The sequence below is a fragment of the Polypterus senegalus genome, chromosome 3 (genome assembly GCF_016835505.1).
Source record: "Polypterus senegalus isolate Bchr_013 chromosome 3, ASM1683550v1, whole genome shotgun sequence".
NCBI lineage: Eukaryota > Metazoa > Chordata > Cladistia > Polypteriformes > Polypteridae > Polypterus > Polypterus senegalus.
In genome coordinates this window covers 26,139,279-26,162,668 of record NC_053156.1, presented here as the reverse complement: position 1 = coordinate 26,162,668, position 23,390 = coordinate 26,139,279, and the positions used below count along the sequence as shown (strand labels likewise).

Here is a 23,390-nt window from a genome sequence, read left to right as displayed (position 1 = left end):
GACTCCTCCCACCTTCACCGTTTCCAAAGAAAATATAAAAGTGTGGGAACTTGTTGAATGTCCCTGGTAGATTACTTTCATCTAATTATACTCACCCCCCCATTTCAATGGCTCATTTATATATCTCTGTATTTTTTTTAATGGGGGAGGCGCAGTGGTAGACTGGGAGACCCAGGTTTGCTTCCTGCGTGGAGTTTGCATGTTCTCCCTGTGTCTGCGTGGGTTTCCTCCCACAGTCCAGAGACCTGCAGGTTAGGTGTATTGGCGATCCTAAATTGTCCCTAGTGTGTGTGTGTGGGGTGTGAGTGCCCTACAGTGGACTGGCGCCCTGCTTGGGGTTTGTTTCCTGCCTTGCGCCCTGTGTTGGCTGGGATTGGCTCCAGCAGACCCTCGTGACCCTGTGTTTAGGATATAGCGGGTTGGAAAATGACTGACTGTATTTTGAATGTAATTTATTTCTTTCATAATTAGTTGTTTCATGTTGGGACACATGGATTTCCACAGACTCCTTATTCTCAGCTCCTCTTCCCCTTTCCAAAAGATAAGTCCTGCTGAACACACACACAGGTGTAGGTGAGCCCAAGTTAGGTGGAGCCCTGCTGGCGTCTTTGCCATTTTCCTCTCCTTGTTAATTGGAAGCTGGTTAACCAAACAACGAGCAATTAAAACAAATTGGATGAAGAAAGCACTTGGGATTTGGGAATTTCAGCTAAAATGAAGCACAAAAATGGTGCTCGACACGTAACCGCTTCAGGTTTTAATTAACAAAGTGGGCCAGAACAATATAATCTGCTGCCATCACCATGACTAACCTTCCAAACCCGGGCCTGGATGGCTTTGTACTCCACCAGCTGTTAACTACATCCTCTTCTGCTTGATGTTAATTTAATCTTTTTTTTTTTTTTTTGGTCTCCAGATTAAGGATTTAGACATTTCCTCCTCCTCATCCTCTTCATCAGAAACCTACGAAGAAAGGCCACCACAACGTTTCACTCTGAAAGTGGCTCTACGTCGGCGAGCATCCAGCGCAAGCAGTGAAGAGGAGGAGATTTCCAAAGCTGATGAAGAGCTGCCCAACCACAAGAGCAATTCTGGGTCGGAGTCAGAGAAAGATGACAACTTCCTTGAGAAAAGAGAGCAGAATATTAAAAATAACCGTGCGATGGTAAGTCACCCAGGTTGTAGCATTGTGTGGTGTTGTGGACTTCAAACTCTAAGGTTGTGGGTTCAAATCCCACTACGGACACCACTGTGTGACCCTGAGCAAGTCACCTGAACTGCCTATGCTCCAATTGGGGAAAACCAAAAAGAAATGGAACCAATCTTGTATATAAACGTCTACGTGTGGAAGTGTGTGTGTCTGTCTGTCTGTCTGTCTGTGTGAGGCTACAGCATGAAGCTCAAAGAGCCAGCAGGGTGGCCCCAAGTTAATGAGTCATAAGAAGAAAGAAGTGCAAGGCTACAGCATGAAGCTGAAAGAAAGAGACCCCATCACCCAAGCAAGACCGCCGAGGAAAGACAAACTTGCTTAGCCTCTAATATACAAGCGAGGCGAGCACACCAGCAAAATGAAACTGCCAAGGAAAGAGAAACTCGCTTAGCCCGCTGCTAGACTAGTAGGATGAGTATGTCTGTAAAATGAAACCACCGACTCTGCATTTCAATTTTTTGTCTGACAATTTCAATAGTTTCTAGGAGCGCTGGCTTTTTACCGCACACTTACACAATTTATGATATGATTAGCTGTGTAAATCCCCTTAGATAAAGGAGTCGGCCAAATAAATAAACGTAAAATGGGTCCATAAAGTAACTTGGGTAGCAGGAATGTGGCAACTTTGTGGTTGAACAAACACGACTCTGCCAAGGTGGTGGTGGTGGTCTTGTGCCAAGAAGTCTGTCAAAGAGTTGGAATGGAGCTGGCAATACAGCGAAATATTAACTCCTGTCTGTCATGGCATGTGAAGGTCCGTCCATCTTGCTAACACCAGTGAGGTTGTTGCTTTGGAGGAGACAAACCAGCAGCCTTTTCAGGTGCTTGCTGTACCTTCTGGTGTGATGGTAGCCATCGATGTAATTAAACCCAACCTGGTATGGCACCATATGCTGTCATTAAGGGGATATGTCGGATTCACAGCATATTCATCTGTAGAGTCACGTGTACAACTTGATGTTGTTTTTGGTCAAGCGAGGTGAAAAGGATGGACGAGCTTGTTGGACTTAAATGGCCTGTTCTTGTCATAGTCGTCTTTAAAATGTCCTAAATGTACAGAGCACAGTGCAATTCTTATATTAGCTGTAGTTTTCTTAATGATGGGTTACGTTCAGACGGAAGGGGCATACAAGTAAGTGGCTCAAGAACTGGGGAGACGGGTTTAGAACTTCACATGAAGGGGTGAACAGTCCAGGAATAACAGGGATGCATAATAACTTCTGGTCATTTCTAGCCCAAAATAGTTTAAATGCCAAAGTAAAATAAGTAATAGACTGTTGGCCAAACGTTTGGGGTCCCCAAGAATTATCGATCGATGGGACATTACTAGTGTTTATAATTGCAATAATCTGGATGAGAACCGGCCATTCAGCCCAGCAAAGCTCACCAGTCATATCCACCACCGTTTTAAAATATGTGAACAATATATGTTTATTTATTTTTATATCCAATGATTGATTGGCTTTATTATTCATCCTGTGAGTTTGTATCTTTGTTTTTATGTTCCTTTTGCTGTATGCATGTGAATTCCCCCCATGAGAATTTATTTAAAGTCCTGCTGCCTACCACATTACTTGGTCACTTATTCCATGTTCTGTGTGAAGACAAATGTCCTAATGTTTGTGCGAAATTTACCCTTCACAAGTTTCCAACTGTGTTCCCGTGTTCTTGATGAACTTCTTTTCAAGTCACCGTCTCGATCCATTGCACTAATTCCCTTCATAATTTTAAACACTTCAGTCAGGTCTCCTCTTCATCTCTGTAAAGGCTCAGCTCTTTTAATCTTTCCTCATAATTCATCCCCTCTAGCACTGGAATCAGCCCAGTCGCTCTTCTCTGGACCTTTTCTTGTGCTGCTATGTCCTTTTTGTAGCCTGGAGACCAAAACTTCACCCAGGACTCCAGATGAGGCCTCACCAGTGTGTTATAAAGCTTGAGCAGAACCTCCTGTGACTTGTACTCCACACATCAAGGCGCTATATAAGCTGACAGTCTGTTAGCCTTCTTAATGGCTTCTGAACAATGTCTGGCTGTTGATAGTGTCAAATCCAGGCAGTGTGTTGTAGTGGTTAAGGCTTTGGACATCAAACCCTGAGGTTGTGGTTTCAAATCCCACTACTGACACCACTTTGTGACCCTGAACAAGTCACTTGACCTGCCTGTGCATAACATAACCAATTGTGTCATAAATAGTGTAAGGCACCTTGAATAAAGGCGTTAGGTAAAATCGTAAATGTCCACTACGACTCCGAAATCCTTCTCGTAAGGTGGACTCTCGATTTTCAGGCCTCCCATTGCATATTCAAACCTCACATTTTTACTTCCTATGCGTAACACTTTACTGATATTAAATGTTATCTATCGAAGACCTCCCAAGAAGAGCGACTAGGGTGACTCAGGGCTACAGGGGATGAGTTATGAGGAAAGATTAAAAGATCTGAGCCTTGACAGCTTAAGAAAAAAAAGATGAAGAGGAGACCTGACTGAAGGGAATTAGTCCAGTGGATCGAGACTGGGACTTTAAAATGAGGTTCATGAAGAACACGGGGACACAGTTGGAAACGTAAAGTTCAATTTTTGAAGTTTGGACACTTGGCATGAGTGACCAAGTTGTGTGGCAGACAGTAAGACTTTAAAGATCTTCAAAACTTGGTGTGTGTTGAAGTTAGGTCAGCTATATTGGTGGGTTATGTTAAGCTGAATGTTTGTTGGAGAGACCGTCCAAGATTCATTCACCTGCTGCAGGGCCGTCTTTAACAGCATTATAGGCCCCCCCGGGCAAAGCAGCGCACTGGGGTCCCTACCTACACAACCACTCAGCAAGTCACAACATACATGGATTAGCGTGGGGCCCCCCGAGCAACTGCCCAGCATTCCCGTGCCCTGACCCGTCTTCCTTGCCCAGAAGGAAAAAGCAGAGAATTAATATTTAGCGTAAGGTCTCGGAGATGACAGAGAATGCAAGATCAAAAAGAAAGCGTGGGTTGGATGCTGTCATCTTACATGAATGATGTGGTGATGTTGAATGTCACCCCTTTGTCATGTGATTGGCAGTGAGCATGATGACATTCAACAATTTGGTGTGGATGTGCAAAAACTGCCCAAATGATGGCGCCTGTGAGAATCAACCAAAATAGTGGTAACGTTAAGAACGTGATGATTAAAAATGATTCATTATTATGAAACCAAAGAAAACCGTTCCAAATGTGAAACTCCATGAAAGCTGGCTGGTACAGAGCACATTGGAATACTTGCACTCCTACCCCATTGGTGGTTAATGCATTGAAGAGAAACCGCACCAAAGGGAAAGACTGGCACAGTCTACGGAGGTTGGCACCACTGGTGCCCCCTAGCTGGCAGAGTTGCTCCTTTTGAGATCCATCTTTTGTGGTAACTTGAAAGTCCAGATTGCAACCTCCCTGAAGAATAAGGGGATAAAGCAAGATGGCCTCTAATTGCATGCAATGTCTAACTCTCTCTCTCTCTCTCTCACCTCTTTTTATATTTCTCTCTCTTAATACAGCTGGCCCAGCTTATGGCTGACCTGAAGATGATGCCGGAGCTCATGCGTTCAGCTACTCCTTCCATGAATCGGCCTGCCACAGTAAGAACTTGAATGGTTGTGTAGGGGTGGAAGGTTTTGGAAATCTTTTCTAAATAGTTGGATTTAGGAATGGAGGAGCCTGGGTCTAAAAATTGCAGTGCTGGGTGGGTTACAGGTGTTGGTTCTGGTAAGAGGTTTGTGGGAATTGAATGTGACAATTGAAGAGATGCCACTGAGATTTGGGGGGGGGGTGGTGCATCCAGGCTTTTAATGACCTCTTGGGCACAGCCATCAGCAGTGTGTCTGTCTGCAGAGAGTAGAGAGGTTTACTTATCTCGGTAGTGACATTCTTGTCTCTGGTGACTCTTCCTATGAAGTCAGTAGACTGATTGGGAGAGCATGGAGGGTCATGAGATCACTGGAAAGGGGTGTGTGGCGCTCCTGATATCTCTGCAAAAGGACGAAGGTTGAAGTCTTTAGAGTCCTGGTGCTTCCTGTTTGTGAGACATGGACGCTATCCAGTGACATCAGATGAGGACTGGACTTGTTTCTTCAGAGAATCCTTGGGTACCGCTGGTTTGACTTTGTGTTGCTCATGGAGTCCCAAATGAGGCACATTACCTGCATTGTGAGGGAGTGTCAGTTAACGGCACTACGGCCATGTGGCGCAGTTCCCTGTGGGTGATCTGACTCTCAGGATTCTCGTTGTTGAGGACCTGAGCAGCTGGACTAGGCCAAGTGGATGCCCACGTAACACCTGGCTGCGGCAGATAGATGGTGTGGCTGCCTGGGGGGGTTGCCAACTGGTATTCTGTGCTGTTTCGTTGTGTTGTGGGTGTGGCAACGCGCTGTACCAGTGTATGCTCCCCAACCTGACCTGACCTGGCATCCAGCACAGCCATTCCAGAGATTTAAATTTCCTGCTGGCTTGTAGCAAAGAAACCTTTTCAAGTAACTAGGACAGAAAAGGTTAAGTTGGAGATGAGGTCCATTATATTTAATCCTGGGGTTATTCCCTGGCTTAAACACAGTTGGTTCAATAAGTTTTCAGACCCCATCGCCTTCTGCACACCCTTTATTGCTATTTTTTGCCCATCCGTCTACACTCAAAAACCCTTGTTGGCAAAGTGAAAACATGTTTTTCAAATAAGTTTGCAAGTTTGTTAAAAGCCAGAACTGAAATCTTGCATCCACAGAGGTAATTCACACTTTGTAGAAGCTCCTTTTGCCAGCAATTACAGCTTTTAAGTCTTCTTGGATAAGTCCCTACAAGCTTTACACACTTGGGTTTAGGCAGTTTATCCCTTTCTTCCTGGCAGATTGTCTTGAGCTCATTTTAACTGGATTGAAGGTGCCTGTAACTGCCATCTTCAGGTCCTCCCCCACCCCACAGATGTTTCATGAGGTTTAAGTCTGGGCTGTGGCTGGGCCACTCAAGGACACTCGGACTTGGCCTGAAGCCACTCCAGTGTTGTCTTGGCTGTTTCCTGCAGGAGTGTGTTGTGCTAAAAGGTGAACTTCTGGCCCCAGTCTGAGGTGGCACTCTGAAGCAGTGCCCCCCACCCACCTCACCCCAGAACCTTTCTAGATATAACTGCATTTATCCTTCCCTTAGTTCTAACTCATTTTCCTTTTCCTTCTGCTGAGAAGCACCACCATAGCCTGACGCTGCCACTACCATGCTTTACTGAAGGGATGGTATTATGCAGATGATAAGCAGGGCCGTGTCTTTGGGCAGAACACCAAGTACTGTCTGGCAACAAGTTCAACTTTTGTCTCATCAGACCAGAGAATTTTTCTCTTCATGCCGTCGGAGTCCTTTTAAACTTGTTTGCCTTCTACTTAAGGTTGGCTCCCACCTAGCCACTCTGCCATGTAAATGCTAACATTAATTTTATTTTAATTTTTTTCATTTTTATTACTATTTAATTTAATATTGTTTTTTTGTATCGGTATACTGCTGCTGGATTATGTGAATTTCCCCTTGGGATTAATAAGGGATTAATAAAGTATCTATCTATCTAATTGATGAAGTGCTACTGAGACAGTCATCCTTCTGACAGATTCTTTCATCTCCGCACGGGATTTCTGAAGTTCTGTCAACTTTGGATTTTTGGTCACCTCCCTGACCCAAGGCCCTTCTTGCTTGGTTACTTAGTTTATCCAAATGGCCAGTGCTAAAACCTGAACCTGGTGGTTGCAAACTTCTTCCATTTCACAATTATTGTGGACCCTGTGATCCACTCAAAGCTTTACAAATGGGTTTTATCTGCTTTGGCCTGATCTGCGCCTCACCACAATTTGATCATGGGGGTCTTCTGTAAGTTCCTTAGACATCATGGCTTGGCTTTTGTCCTGAAATGTGGTGTGAATTGTGACCTTTTTATTACACACACGTGCCTTTCTAAATGATGTCCAGTTAATTCAGTTTGCCATAGGTGGGCTCCAATCAAGTTCTACAAACTTATGCAGGATAACTAAAGCAAACCTGAGGCACCCGAGCAGAAGTGGACCACAGCAAAAGGTCTGAATACTTCTAGGAATGAATGAGAGATTTCAGTTTTTTATTTTAAATTTTTTTTTATAATAAATCTGCAAACTTTTGTTTTCACTTTGCCATTATGGGTAATGGAGTTTAGATTGATGGGCAAAATTGGCAAATTTAGCCATTTAAAATTAAACGTTCACAAACAGTGTACAAAAAGTGAATAACTTCTCAATCCACTGAATATTATTTTTTTCATTTTGTAATTTGTTTTGTTCAAATGTTTTCTAGACATAAATGCCAATTTCATTAATGGTTAATATTCATTGTGTTTTTTGGGTGGAGCCCTAGGAGGCAGGGCCACTATGACATCTCTGCTGAGCCACCACCCTGACTCTTTATGTTCAGGCGGAGTCGCCTGGCCCCTCAGAATGTCATTGTATTGTTTGTGGACTCAAGATATTTTATATTTTTTATTTTGTAAGTGCTGTTCTGATTTTCTGTGTTTTTGATATTTTTGTCTCTGTTTTGCTTTGGGTTGCCATTTTAGGCATATTCATTTTGTCTAATTTCCCCCCACTTTTTGCCTTGCTTTTTTGTGTGTCTTTTGATTTTTTAAGTTATTTTATTTTTAAGAACATTGTTTTTGACTTTTAGCTGGGGGTTCATACTTATCCTCTTCCTTGAAATATAAAGGGTGCACACCAAAATGTAGTACCACATTACTCAAGGTCATTGCATGAGGTAGAGGCAGCTGAGGAGTCCTTTGATAGGTGATCCCTTGTAGTTTTCAGTCTGCAACCTGCCTTGGTCCCGTGCACACTGTGCCTTCGCTGTCGAAGCATTTTTCAAAAACAATAAATCCATCATTGCTACTCAAACGCGCCTTACGACCGCACTTCAGCATTCCTCCTAACGGTGACGTCTCAAATTAGAAAACAATTCATCATTGGGTGGCTAAATTTAGACAGATGGGTGCAACATTGAAGAGAAAATCTCCAGGCCGTCCTCGGACTGTACGAACACCTGAAAACATCTCCTAGACGTTCAGCGTGCAAACCTGCTTCTGCCTTAGGCATTTCCAACACGTCTTTGACTTTGTATGAATCACTACAAAATGATGGCAGTATTGAGAGAGACTGGGAGAGCCATAGAGAGTTGTTTGTGAACATTCTGCAAACTGTTCATCGAGACATCATCATCATCATGTGACGTTAGTGACGAGGCACATTTCTGTTTGAATTGTTGCTTAAATAAGCAAAACTTTCGCTATTGGGCTGAAACCCTCGTGAACTTCATCAGAGACCCCTGCACAGTAAGCGTGTTACAGTTTGGTGCGCCACAGCAGAATTTGGCATTGTACGCCCTTACATTTTTGAGGAAAGGAGAGCAACAGTCACCATCACTTCAGAACGTTACATTGAAATGCTAGAGAACTGGAAGAAACGAATGTGGTGGAGGCCTGGCATCAACAGGATGGAGCAACAGCTCATACAGCGCAGAGATCCATGCAAGTTTGGTGGGGAAGCTGATATCCCTGCTCAGCGATGTCGGGTGACCTTCACATTCACCTGATCTCGCTCCGTGTGGGGTTTATCTCAAGTTGAAGGTATATACACACACTGACCTCAAAACCTTGAAGCCCTCAAGGACGCTATTCGCCACGAAATCGCCGCTTTTCCCCTTGTCATGTGAGCATTCAGAAATCATCTCGAAGAGTGTATGGTTAATGATGGCCACCACCTTGGAGACATTTTTTATTACACAGTGAAAACAGTCTATTTTGTATACCCTTTCTTGTGTCATAAAATAAATTCCATTATCTTGTAGCGTTTTTGTAGAATAAACGTTTGATATGTGGTACTTGTTTTTGGCTCGCCCTGTATTTTGAGTGTCTTTTGAGAGCCTGTTTTCGGGCCTGTACAGGCTTTGGAGCATGCCATTTAAGTATGGAGCCTGGCTGCCTGGGGTGAGGCCTGTTTCTGAGGAAGAACAATGACATCCTAGTCTTGGTTTTTACTTATTTTGAGACCTGTTCAGCGCACTTTTTCTGTTATGCGTTGCAGGATCACAACAAAGTTATAATAGCAAGAAATCAATCCTGCAGTTTAAAAGGTTTTATAGTGGAGCGGCTGAAAGATTAGAGCTGATACCAGAAGACGGAGACCACCTTTTTGTCCTTCCACTATCCACACTGTTAATAAAGGGAAATGAATCAAAATCAAATTCTTGTACATGAACTGGCGAATAAAAGTGGCTCTGATTCTGAAATGGGACCCTGGCAAATGCTAGACGAATTTGTCCTACGTATGATGTGGATGAGCTCTGTGTGGTTAAACATTATCAAATTATTTGTAGGAGAAATAGACAAGCTGTTCTCCGTACTGATTAAATTCTGTTTAAGCCGCGTGTCATTTCTTCCACAGAAGGTGAGAGGTAAGCCACGAGCATCTTTCATAGAGCACGAAGGCCCGCGGCGAAATCCCGGAGCGCTCGTCCCGCCGGCACACCCGCTCCATGGGAAATGTAGAATGTGACCTTATGGAGGAGACGCGAGATCTGCAGCAGAGCCTGGAGGATGAGCTTCTCGAGGTGAGCGTGAGGAGTCTTGAAGCATTGCTATCACTATGATGGTGACGTTACAATGACGCCTTTTTGAATCCTTGGCATGGCTGTATCCTTGCTGGTGTACATGACTCAGTTTTACTGGCCACTTAATCACGGACGTATGTGTGTGACTTCTTTGTGTAATGAATACACAGAATAGCATAATTGTCTAATTATTAGATCCCTTCCCATTTATTGCACGTGTATCAAAGAAAGGCATTTTCAAGGAGGTCTTTGAGCTTGGACCTTTTGGTCTGTTTCTTGATTGTGTTTCTATTTTGGATTTTGATGGCAGATTTGTCCACAATTTCTGTTTTTTTTTTGAACCCATGCCTATACCTGACAATCAACTAGCTTGTTCATGCTTTTGTTCCGTCACCCTGGTCACATTCTTCTCACATTGGGCAGGAATAAAAGAGGGAAGATGCGAGCCACCTGAAATTTCGGCCTCCACACCCCCCATCTATCGATCTGCTTAATTTCCAAAGATCATAATATCCGTAACTGCGTCTTCTCCAAGGTTCCCAAAAATGAGCAGCTACTCCGTTGGCAAAGCAGGATCCAGCAGGAGTCCAATACGTAACAAAAGAAATTACTCGGTCCAATAAGGTTTGTTTTTAAAAAACACTTTGGTGAAAACTCAGCAAAACAGTTCATACAAAAATACAGTAGAAGGATCATTACACACACACACAAGCTGAAAGACAAAAAAGGAAAAAACGTTTCTTCTACAAACTTTGTTCTTGTTAAACATCAGTTACTTTTCTATACTTTAAAGGTTGTGTTATTTCTCTATGGCAGACTTCCACAGGCTTCACGTAATACATTCAGTAGGTTCTATATGTACAGCGCGGCACGTTCAAAATGGTCAGTACAACACATTATGGGATATGGTTTGAAAACTGTGTGCCCTCCATGCCTTACCATCTGCAAGGCAGATCACTAAGTGAGACACATTTCTAGTCTGAAGGACAAGAAATAGAGTAATTCATTTCAATTTAGCTTGTGTGGGATATAACAGAATCTCCCACAGAATATGCACTAATACTGTATATAGGCAAACATTTTAACTTCTTCTTTTGGCTACCATAGCAGGTCATCTTCTTCCATATCTTTCTGCCCTCTGCATCTTGTTCTGTCACAGCCATCACCTGCATGTCCTCTCTCACCACATCCATAAACCTTTGCTTAGAACTTCCTCTTCTCTGGCAGCTCTATCCTTAACATCTATCTCCCAATATACCCAGCATCTCTCCTCTGCACATGTCCAAACCAACGTAATCTCGCCTCTCTGACTTTGTCTCCCAACAGTCCAACCTGAGTTGACCCTCTAATGTCCTCATTTCTAATCCTGTCCATCCTTGTCACACCCAATGCAAATCTTAGCATCTGTAACTCTGCCACCTCCAGCTCTGTCTTCTGCTTTCTGGTCAGTGCTACCGTCTCCAACCCATATACTGTAACATAGCTGGTCTCACTACCGTCTTGTAGACCTTCCCTTTCACTCTTGCTGATACCCGTCTGTCACAAATCACTCCTGACACTCTTCTCCACCCTTTCCACCCTGCCTACACTCTCTTCCTCTCTTCCACAATCCCCATTACTCTACACTGTCGATCCCAAGTATTTAAACTCATCCACCTTCGCCAACTCTACTCCCTGTATCCTCACCATTCCACTGACCTCCCTCTCATTCACACACATGTATTCTGTCTTGGTGGTCCTACTGACCTTCATTCCTCTCCTCCTCATATCTCCACCTCTCCAGGGTCTCATCAACCTGCTCCCTACTCTCGCTAAAGAGAGCAAACATCATAGGCCACGGGGACTCCTGTCTAATCTCGTCTGTCAACTAAGAAAATACTTCTATAAATTTAATGTAACCTCAATAAATACAAACTGGCTCTTACAACATCTATGATCATTTTTCCTTTAGCTCCTAAAAAGAATTTCTCATTAACTATGGAATATGGGGTTTTGATATTTTCGGAGAACCTGATTATGTTAATATATGTCTTCATTAACATGTTCCAAATCGGTTTACATTTCGTCACAATGAACATGGCCATTTTAGGTTATTGGTATAACTGTCTCCATGAAAATCCTTCCCAAAATTCCCTGGCATGTGCTTGTTTGTGATGTCATCCAGACAATAGGTTAAAGGTTACACTTGGCAGTTCCAGGGTATTTGAGCTTGATGGATTCCTCGAAGACTGCGCCTGAACATACAGCTCTTTTTTTGATGGTGTTATTGGCATTGAAGAAAGTTTGGTTTGACGTCGGCCTGTCCCTTAATTACACGTCTCCTGGTCACACTTCATATTTTTTTTTTTTTTTGGACTCTTGGGGCGGATTCTTTTTCTTCCTTTTCTCCCAAGAAAGAATATTTTTCCAAACAACTCAAGTAAAAAGCACACAAAGCGATGGTTTCGCATGTAAATCAACGTAAAAAAGATGTTGTAGGTGCATCCGCTACATGAACGCGTTCAGCGTCCTGATCAGCTGGGTAGAGATCAGCTGATGCCGGTACCTCACTTTGGTTTTTTGTTCTTGATCTCCAGATCACTTGCAGCAGAATCAGAGTCTGACAAGTCAGAGTCCAATTCAGTAACAACACGCAGAGGAACACTCACCGAGAATTTTGCTTTGCGCTTCTGCTTCACTCTCTTGCCAGATGGCAATGCTTTTTCTGCCATCGTTTTCTTGTCACTTCTCACCCGAGCACAGGTGATCTCAGTCAAACCAACAAAGCTAACTGTCCTTCTAGCAAAGAGAGTCAAACTAAAATGTAATGCCGAATTCTGTGACCGTTTTATAGCTGATTACGACCCTTTAGCCCTGGTGACATCTGCACTCAACCGCCCTAAAAGAGATAATGTCTCTAACAAGTCAGTATAACAAATATGCTATAAACCCCTAATTTATTTTATTAAAAATTATTCTGAAATGGTTTTATTAAAGATACTGTGACAGGGGGCTGTGACGATGTGGGTTCTGGCTCCACACTCCCTTTGATGTTTGGGAACCCTTGAACCCAACACCGTCGATAATGTTGCCGAGTGAGCTAGTCAATGGAGGCAAATTACTGAGCAAGGGGAAGGTAGAAAGTGCAAAAGTGCTTTTATTTAAAACAGTCAACAAAAACAGTGTTCATAAATAGTGCAGTTCTTCAAATTCATTAAATAAATAATCCATAAAAAGAACGTGGAGTAAAACCAATAAATAGAAAAAACAATCCTTAAAACGAGAGGTTAAAATCTTTTTAGGAAGCAGTCTTAAAACCATCAACAAATACGGTGCTCTTCTGTTAGCGTCTCACCTGCTTATCCCGTATGGGCCAAGCAGCAGGCAAGACGCTCTCTACAGCTGCCCTCCTCAAACACACGCAAGACTGGAGACCTCCCGATCCCTGGCTTCGGTTTGGCTCTCATCCCAGCCTCGAGACTTGGCCTCCTTGGTCTCCAGGACGCTCACACCAAGGACTGCCACTCCAAGCCTCCCGACTTCCGCTGCCTTTCTGCGGCCTTCTGCGGCTCGTCGCTTTCACCTTGGTCACTCCCGCTACCTGCTCGCTCAGCGGGAGCGACATCAACACAAACACGTGGGTGTCTGCCTAACACCCAGCTTCCATGCAGCTGTCCACGGCTCATTCGCCGCACGTCTGCTCGCTCTTCGCGGCTCTCTCCCTCTCACCGACCTGCTTCCTCTCCTGCTCCCGGTAACCTCCGTCCTCTCCTTTCCTTTCTCTCTCCGATCGTTTCTTTCTCTCCCTAAAACCGACTCGCGCTTCTTTTTAAAAACGTGAGGGGCCATCACAGCTGCAGCATTAGCCACGGGAGCAATCACGAATGTGGGCAGTTACTCACCTGTGCACACGGTGAGAAACGCCCACGACGGCGACTGCGCTGCTCGCTACAACAACGCCCCCTCACGAAGCCGCCTCGGGTGCGATGATTATTTATTTAAAATCAATGGCCTTTTCTCCACGAGCTGTGGACCCATAACACCACAGGGGCGCTGCCATCCCCTTAAGTCCAAATACTGACTTTATTATTAATATAGTGCACCCTCCTCTCCACAATACAATGCAATTCTCAATAACAATCCTCCACTTCCAGATGTGTTGCCACCCTTCCACCCAGCTCCACTCAATGTCTGGGATCTCCCACAGTCCTTTTTATATTCCCTGACCCGGGTCAGGTCAAAAGTCCTCTTCATCATCCCAGAAGTACGTCATTCCTCCTGTCACTGTAACCAATACGTGCTTCCGGGTTATAGGGCACGTACGAGTCTCTGGACCTCCCTGCAGTGTCCTCTGTTGGCCCCCAAGGTATCCAGCAGGGCTGTAAAGGAAAACTCCACCCTCCATGATTCCCTGCTGGTATTCCGGGCACCTCCATGCTGCAGGGAGAGCTCCACCTTGCGGCCTGGGGGGTACTGGCCGGTCATATTCCACAATACATAATCAATTCGAGAGGGATTTCTTCAAGGTGTTCAATGGGAACATTTTTATGTTGCTGCAGAAGGTCCCTGTAAAGCCCTGAAATCTTATTTGGTATCATTTTATGTCCCCATTTTGTTTGGTCATGAGTGCCATTTTATTCACTTCCACATTAGTGGTGGTTGCCATAGGAAGACTTTCCCAAACAACCCAGTGATCCCCTAATTTTCTGAGACTGGATAAACGTTTTGTGCATACTTTGGTTGCAAATCCAGATTTAAAATGTTTCTCCATTTTTATTTCTGGCTTAAAGACGTAAAGATTTTTGGTTAGCGTTCGGGCTTCTTTGACAGCAAGATTAGACTTTTTTTGGTTATGCTTTACGCTTGTTGTTAGAAAAAGTTTAACCCCGTTTTTTAATGATTTTTAAGCACAGGGAGAAAATTTTACATTTGAAAAATCGGTAATGTAATAAATCAGCAAGAAAAGCAACATTGTAACAATGCACGGAACGAACCAACACACAATCATCCGTAACTGAAAACTGGTGGACCACCATCGCTCATGTGCCCACCTCCAACTCGTCACTTGAGTCGTTGTCATCGTTGCACAGTCCAGATGCACCTGTGACTCACGTGGACTTTCCGTGTTCCTGCAGGAGCATCTAAGAAGACGCACGTTTGTCGCAGATGCGATTTGCTGTATGTAGCGTGTAAAACAGTTTGCTATGGTGCAGGCGGTCGTGCGTCGTAACCGAAAACTCGGTTTTTAAAGACTGCTTCCTTCATTGTGTTTTGACTTCAGTTTTAAAGGATTGTTTTAAGGATCCCATGAGATACCCCTCACAAACTGTTTTACACGCTGCATATGGCGACTAACCTCCGCGAGAAACATGCCTCTATGAACAGTCAACGTGGCTCGGATGTGCCAGGAGTTGGTGGGCGTGGCTCCTTCCTGCACACGCCATAGGTGTCTGTCTTGTCCAATTATATCCGGCTGCTCAGTGAATCCACGCCCCTTCCGGCGTGCTTTCCATGGTTGTCTTGCCTTAGTGAATTATATATAGATACTCGGATAGCCACAACAACGAAGTTATATTTTCAAAGTTAAACATCTGAAAATTAAATGAAATGTCTGAGGATCTTTTTTTTACTGAATTACTGACATTCAAATGACAATGCAAATTTTCATTGTTTTTTTTTTTTTTCTTTTTTAAACTTACACAAAAAGTATATCTCAATCAAATGTCCTGGGAATGAAAGGTAAACGGGAAGGAAACGTAGAGAGTGAAATCCTGCGGTAGATGCCGCTCTTCAAACACTTCCTGCATTTACGCCAACATATCCGGTTAAATGAATGGCCGCCTTTTCCACTACTTTCAGTATGCGATATCAAAAATCCTGAAATAAAATAGGATGTAGGAAATCAAACATCGCTAAATAAATCGCAGTGTTAAAAATTAACCAGAAAATACATAACCTATGCAGAACACTAATTTAAATGAGAGGTCAAATAATACAGTAACGGTTAGGCAAACATCTTTTTATGTTTACAGGTAGTAGTGTAGGACAAATGCCATATCGTTCTCAAAGTGTCGTCTTTTTCTGTGTAAAACAGTAGTTTTTAAATGTTTAAAAAATATATATGAACATACGTAACTATCCGAGAAATGTGCTTGCTTTTTAAATCAAAGCAACGAGTTAGGTTGTTAAGAAGACGCTACCTTGCTCGCCATGTTTCTCCCATGAAAGGAAAGGTTTCGTGAAAACAACAACTGCTTACGTCTGTAACTATACGAAATGAAATACTAGTTATTCATTACCGAATAAGTTTGCTTTATACTTACAAATTCGGAGTAAAATAGCTCTTATTATGGATAAAAGTTACAGCTGAATGCGTTGTTGTAAAGACCAAGAAATCGATGTGAGAGGAAGTGCAGTGTCATTAAATTTAACTTAAATGTGTTCAGTTCACAGTATTGATTTTTACTTAGAATAAGTTATAAAAAATGTTTACATTTTAAGAAAATTAAGTTAACATTGGTGTCCTGCAGTGGGTTGGCGCCCTGCCCGGGATTGGTTCCTGCCTTGCGCCCTGTGTTGGCTGGAATTGGCTCCAGCAGACCCCTGTGTTCAGATTCAACGGGTTGGAAAATGGATGGATGAAGTTAACATTGTTCTCATTTTTTTTTTATTGAATTAGAATTAAATAACCAATAAAGGGTAAAACCATTTTTATTAAAGTAATGATTATTTTGCATATAGTTAGCTATTTTTTTTTTTTTATTATTTTTCACACATGCAAGATTTATTTTTTTACAGTGTACAAGGATGCCCCTGCTCTGTCCCTTTTTAAAGTAAGAAGAATGTGAGATAATTGACAGATGGTGAAATGTTAATTTCTGGTGGGCCACTGTTTAACTGGCAGTGAGATGGCCAGCTGAGCAAATCAAGAAGATACATGAGGCCAAAACAAGATTAGCTGTGTATCATCATCATCATCATCAACAATTTATTTCTTGAGCAGCCCATAATAAGATGCTGCAGATGTTCTACCAGACGGTTGTGGCGAGTGCCCTCTTCTACGCGGTGGTGTGCTGGGGAGGCAGCATAAAGATGAAAGACGCCTCACGCCTGGACAAACTTGTTAAGAAGGCAGGCTCTATTGTAGGATTAAAGTTGGACAGTTTAACATCTGTGGCAGAGCGACGGGCACTAAGCAAACTCCTGTCAATCATGAAGAATCCACTGCATCCACTGAACAGTGTCATCTCCAGGCAGAGGAGTAGCTTCAGTGACAGACTTTTGTCACTGTCCTGCTCCACTGACAGACTGAGGAGATCGTTCCTCCACCACACTATGCGACTCTTCAATTCCACCCGGGGGAGTAAATGCGAACATTAATTTTATTTTAATTTTTTTTTCCATTTTTATTACTATTTAATTTAATATTGTTTCTTTGTATCAGTATACTGCTGCTGGATTATGTGAATTTCCCCTTGGGATTAATAAAGTATCTATCTATCTATCTAATCACACAAGGGCTTTAACAGGCCATGTTTTATGACAGTCCCCCAAGCCTCAAGTGCCTAAGACAAGGGGGGGGTGGAAGTGCCGGTAATGGAATAAATCTTGGGAAGGTCAATAGAGAGAGAGAGAGACTCTCTTCCAACTTTAAACTTGGGGCTGGTCTTGTTCTGCTGTTTGCTGGGACAGCACTTGGTATGATACTAAGAGGAGATGATCCTCAGGTCTATGTGGTGTGATCTTGATCCGCTGCTAGTACCGTACTATCTTGGGCGACTATCTATAGGAGACTCAAGTGACTTTATGGCCGTTTTTGAGATTGTTAGTGGTTGGTCAGCCTTGGTCACCATAGGCTTCTGTTCTATCAGAAACATTATGTCGATTCTGCATGAAAAATGAGACAAAAATTTTTACTCTGCCATTACTACAAAAGACGCGGATTAAGAAACGTTGTACTTATAAATATTTGTATAAAGCATTCCTTGTAAAGGGTGGTGCACAAAAAACTTGAACCGTCTCCGTCCGGCTGGCTCGAGCTACTATACAGGCGGGTGCCGTCGTGTTATGGATGGATGGAGGGACATGTCACAGTTGTCGCGAGTCACTATCTCAAATTCACGACGTCTTTACAAAGGAACAAACTGTCAGCAAAGGTTTGGGGCCACCAAGATCACCGGACCTATACACTTGCGACTTTTACCTGTGGGGCAATCTATAGGGAAACGTGTGTGTCAATAATCCAAAGACATTAGAGGAACTGAAGGACAATATTTGGAGTGAACTGGAAAAACTGAAGCGGCTGAGCTGTGTCGCATCTATGACAATATGGTGCGGCGTACAGAAAAGTGTACTGACGCACAAGGAAATCATTTCCAGCACCTTCTCTAACCAGTAAGTGCAGATTTTTGTATAGCATATCTTTCGTTTCGCTAAGAAACGTACATCGACGTTGGAGTCCGAGATGGTTCGGTTTTTTGTGCTGCCACCCTGTGGATGTGCCTTTCTTTTTTACAGTCTGAAAGCTTAATCTTATTAGCATGTTTCAATTCTATTTTATATTTTCTGCTGCCGTCTTCTGTAATTTTACACTGATTACGTTTGTGTTGTCACTTAAGAATTCATAACCATCTGCCTATCCCGTATGTTTCTTTATTAGCTGACCTATCCGAGTTGCTCCTGGAAGTTTAAACCAGGGGTCCTCAATCGCGGTCCTGGAGGGCCGCAGTAGCTACGGGTTTTCATCCCAGCCAGTGTCCTAATTACAACTCAGTCCTTGCTGATAATGATGGTTGGTGTTTAAATCTATGCCTTGTTAGTCTCTTTATTGATCAAAGACAAGTTTTAGTTACTTTGTAGATCAGAGGTCTTCAGTTAGTCTTGCTATGGCTGCAGGTTTTCACTTTAACTAATTTCTTAATTAGAACCCTTTTATTTGCTACTAAAGTAATTATATTTTTTGGGCTTAATTTTAGTGCTCTTTCCTGTTACCATTCAGAATCCTTAATAGCCTATTTTAGATTTTAGTGGCCAGGGCTGCCCTTTGTCACCGATTCTGTTCATAACTTTTATGGACAGAATTTCTAGGCACAGCCAGGGTGTTGAAGGGGTCTGGTTTGGTGGACTCAGGATTGGGTCACTGCTTTTTGCAGATGATGTTGTCCTGTTTGCTTCATCAGGCCGTGATCTTCAGCTCTCTCTGGATCGGTTCGCAGCTGAGTGTGAAGCGGCTGGGATGAGAATCAGCACCTCCAAATCCGAGAGCATGGTCCTCAGCCGGAAAAGGGTGGAGTGCCCTCTCAGGGTTGGGGGAGAGATCCTGCCCCAAGTGGATGAGTTCAAGTATCTCGGGGTCTTGTTCACGAGTGAGGGAAGAATGGAGCGTGAGATCGACAGGCGGATTGGTGCGGCGTCCGCAGTGATGCGGGCTCTGCATCGGTCTGTCGTGGTGAAAAAGGAGCTGAGCCGTAAGGCAAAGCTCTCAATTTACCAGTCGATCTACGCTCCTACCCTCACCTATGGTCATGAGCTATGGGTAGTGACCGAAAGAACGAGATCGCGAATACAAGCGGCTGAAATGAGTTTCCTCCGCAGGGTGTCTGGGCTTTCCCTTAAAGATAGGGTGAGAAGCTCAGTCATCCGGGAGGGGCTCAGAGTAGAAACACTGCTCCTCCGCATCGAGAGGAGTCAGTTGAGGTGGCTTGGGCATCTGATCAGGATGCCTCCTGGATGCCTCCCTGGTGAGATGTTCCGGGCACGTCCAAGCGGAAGGAGGCCCCGGGGAAGACCCAGGACACGCTGGAGGGACTATGTCTCCTGGCTGGCCTGGGAACGCCTTGGGATTCCCCTGGAAGAAGTGGCCGGGGAGAGGGAAGTCTGGGCCTCTCTGCTTAAGCTGCTGCCCCCGCGACCCGACCTTGGATAAGCGGAAGCGGAAGAGGATGGATGGATGGATGAGATTTTAGTGGCTGCATTTAAGTTTTAATTGTTGCCTGTTTTCTTGATCAGACATTAGTTAATAATGAGATGCAGATAACCTATAAACCAGCAGCTCTCCAGCTAACGTGCTTAACATGAAGTGTCTGTGATAAAAAAACATTTAGAAATGAATGAGTGGGGATTTGGAAGGACCATCTAAGCTTTTAAATCTATTCTGGTCCACAAAACACTTGGATAATGTACTCTACAGTGCAATTCAAATTGCTCTTGGATAAATGCAAGCATTAACAAGCTAAATACTTCAATACCAAGTTTCATTATCAGCATGGACTGTCGTCTAATTGGGGACGCAAGCTGGAATAAAAACCTGCAGCCACTGTGGCCCTCCAAGACCGTGACTGAGAACCCCTGGTTTAAACTTTAGCTCAAAACTACATTTCTCGGTTCTTATACATACTGTCGTGATGTTTGTATTCTCCATTCCTGCAGAAAACTGAAGTGTCTTGCAGAAACTTATCTTTAATTCTGTCTGTCTAAGCTGTTAACCGCCTTGGATAAAGATTTCGACCAAATAAGAAGTCATTATTTTTTTGTTTTTGTTCCAAAATGACTGACACAGGTCAGAGAAGCTCCAAAACGTCGCCATCAACCACGTCCCAGCATGGCAATCCCCCATGTGGTACGACCGGTTGAAGAAATCACAGAGCTGGAATTGGATCGTGTGGCGTCCTCGGTGGCCGATAAGGTTTACAACAGCGTTAGTGTAAGTGTGCAATGGCTCCTTTTGGAACGATTACGTCAACATCTCAGTTAGCGATGGAAATACTAGGAAATGACTATATCGCTAAACCACTCCATCTTTCCTTTCCAAGGGATCCACGTGTCATCAGTGCCGACAGAAGACTACTGACACAAAAACCAACTGCCGGAATCCTGAATGCCGTGGGGTACAGGGTCAGTTCTGTGGGCCTTGTCTGCGTAACCGGTATGGGGAGGAGGTGAAGGACGCTTTACTCGACCCAGTGAGTAGGGGTGGGGTGAACTGCTACGATGAACCAGCCAAATGTAGCCCTTGGGTGAGGGACTAAAATGGGCATCTTATCTTGCAGGAGTGGTACTGCCCACCGTGCCGCGAGATTTGCAACTGCAGCTTCTGCCGGCAGCGGAACGGACGCTGTCCCACGGGTATCTTGTATCCTTTGGCACGGTATCATGGCTTTAAGGATGTGCACTCCTATTTGAAAAGGTTAGTGTTGTGTTTTTTACTTTCCAAATTGTGGGGGGGTTCTTGGATGGCTTGTTGTATCCAGTAGCCATACCACGTGCACTTAAGAACTGGTCATCCACCTGAAGCTATGCTTGTTCAGGCCCAGCCAGTACTTGGATAGGAGACCATCTAGGAACAGCTTGGGTTGCTGCTGGAAGAGGTGTTGATGGAGCCATCAGGGGGCACTTACCCTGTTGTCTGAATATGGAACCCAATGTCCCAGTGCAGTGACGGGGATGCTGTGCTGTAAAAATGGCACTGTCCTTCGGATGAGACATAAAACCGAGATCCTGACTCTCTATGGTAATAAAATTTCCTGGGCGTCCTTTGTAAAAAAAAAAAAAAAAATATGTATCCTGATGTCCTGGCTAAATTACCCACCTTGTGTGACGATGTGGGTTCTGGCTCCACACTCCCTTTGATGTTGGAAGCACTTGAACCCAACACCGTCGATAATGAAACCGAGTGAGCCAGTCAATGGAGGCAAATTGAGCATCTGAGCAAGGGGATGGTTGAAAGTACAAAAGTGCTTTTATTAAAACAGTCAACAAAAACAGTGTTCCATAAATAAATAGTGCAGTCCATTCAAAGTTCATTAAATAAATAATCCATAAAATGAAAACGAGGAGTCAAACCAATAAATAGAAAAAACAATCCTTAAAATCGAAGGTTAAAATCTTCTTGTGGAAGCAGTCTTTAAAAACAACAACAAACAAATCCGGTGTTCTTTTGTTAGCGTCTCACCTGCTAATCCCGTTTGGGCATCGCAGCAGGCAAGACGCTCTCTACAGCTGCCCTCCTCAAACACACGCAAGACTGGAGACCTCCCGATCCCTGGCTTCGGTTTGGCTCTCATCCCAGCCTCGAGACTTGGACTCCCTGGTCTCCAGGACGCTCACACCAAGGACTGCCACTCCAAGCCTCCCGACTTCCGCTGCCTTTTCCATGGCCTCTCTGCGGCTCGTCGCTTTCACCTTGGTCACTCCCGCTACCTGCTCGCTCAGCGGGAGCGACATCAACACAAACACGTGGGTGTCGGCCTAACACCCAGCTTCTACGCAGCTGCCCACGAGCGCTCGATCGCTGGCTCACCACACGCTCCGCGTGTCCGTTTCTCTCCTGCACCGCTTGCTTCCACGCTCCCTGTAACCTCCGTCCTCTCCTTTCGATTTTCTCCAATCGATTCTTTCTCTTCCCGAACGTTTCTTTTTTCTTCTTCTCCTAAAACCGACTCGCGCTTCTTTTTAAAATGACGAGGGCCACAGCAGCTGCAGCATTAGCCGCGGGACAATCATGAATGTGGGCAGTTCCTCACCTGTGCACTAGGTGAGAAACGCCCACACCCTACGGATCGTCCCACGGCCCACTATGGCCCAACGTCCCCTCACTAAGCCGCGAGCACATTGATTATTTATTTAAAAATGGCCTTTACTCAACGAGCTGTGGACCCATAACACCACACCTTGGACTAATCATTATGGCCCTCTAATCATCCTCTGTGTCCGATTGGCCCCCTCTCACACTCTCGCCACTTCAACACCTAACAGCTAATGTATGGTGAGCAGGCTGGCAAAAAATGGCTGCCGTCACATCATCCAGATGGGTGCTACACATTAGTGGCGGTTGAAGTGGCTCCCCACTCACTGTGAGAAGCACTTTGAGTAGTGAGAAAAATAGCACTATATAAAAGTAAAGAATTAAATATTATTAAAGTGTCAAGTCAGATGGTTGGCCATCTTGAAGTAATTTCAGTGGTTGGCGTGACCTGGAATGATTGTCCCACTACTCTTCTTCCTTCTAGCCTTCAAAAGAAAGTTAAAAGCGAGACGGAAAACGACGGAGCGTAAGGCAGTCTGGAGGAGTAACGACTGGGAGCTGCACTGCGACAGCACCCACAATGCACATGTCATGGGTTTCAGTTTGAATGTACTGACCTGACAACAACTTGGGGAAAATAATTTAATGTTAATAAATTTTTTAATGTATTAGGATATTTATCTAAATAAAGGTATTTCTTTTCTAACTTGAATAAATCCCTTATTTATATTGGCTTATACAATCATTACTGTTACACTTAAAAAGGTTTTACTTGCATGTCCTACGCAATATGCAAAGTGTTGTCATTTTTTCATGCTATAATTGGTGAATATAAAAGTCTTATCTCGTAATGGTGGTCTTTCTTACCAGAATCATTGGCGAACACTTGAAAGAAAGAACGACAGCACACTTCAGTCCTTATTATGGATCTTCAAATAGCTAAAGAGGCCAATTCCGAACCACAGACTTTCTCGCAGCATAGGTACGGGTGCAGAAGAAGAGCTTTTTGTTGGGCACTTTTTATTTTCTTCGCTGCTGCTTGACTCTGGCTGCCTGT

The 23,390-nt window shown here is 44.0% G+C and overlaps 1 protein-coding gene across 2 annotated transcripts in view; it reads left to right on the top strand.

Annotated features, from left to right (window-relative positions):
• The window catches only part of LOC120526752 (cell division cycle-associated protein 7-like), a 44,562-nt gene extending 21,523 nt beyond the window's left edge, over positions 1-23,039 (top strand). Inside the window, exons 1-5 of one of the 2 annotated variants that reach the window (XM_039749902.1) lie at positions 9,672-9,831; positions 20,369-20,512; positions 20,622-20,771; positions 20,859-20,995; positions 22,818-23,039. In XM_039749902.1, the coding sequence (XP_039605836.1) occupies positions 9,757-9,831; positions 20,369-20,512; positions 20,622-20,771; positions 20,859-20,995; positions 22,818-22,863 (552 nt within the window). In that variant the 5' untranslated portion in view covers positions 9,672-9,756 and the 3' untranslated portion in view covers positions 22,864-23,039. Of the gene's footprint in view, positions 1-916; positions 1,166-4,733; positions 4,815-9,665; positions 9,832-20,368; positions 20,513-20,621; positions 20,772-20,858; positions 20,996-22,817 lie in introns of those variants that run through there. The other variant, XM_039749901.1, reaches the window with a different exon arrangement.
• Positions 23,040-23,390: the final 351 nt, after the last annotated feature.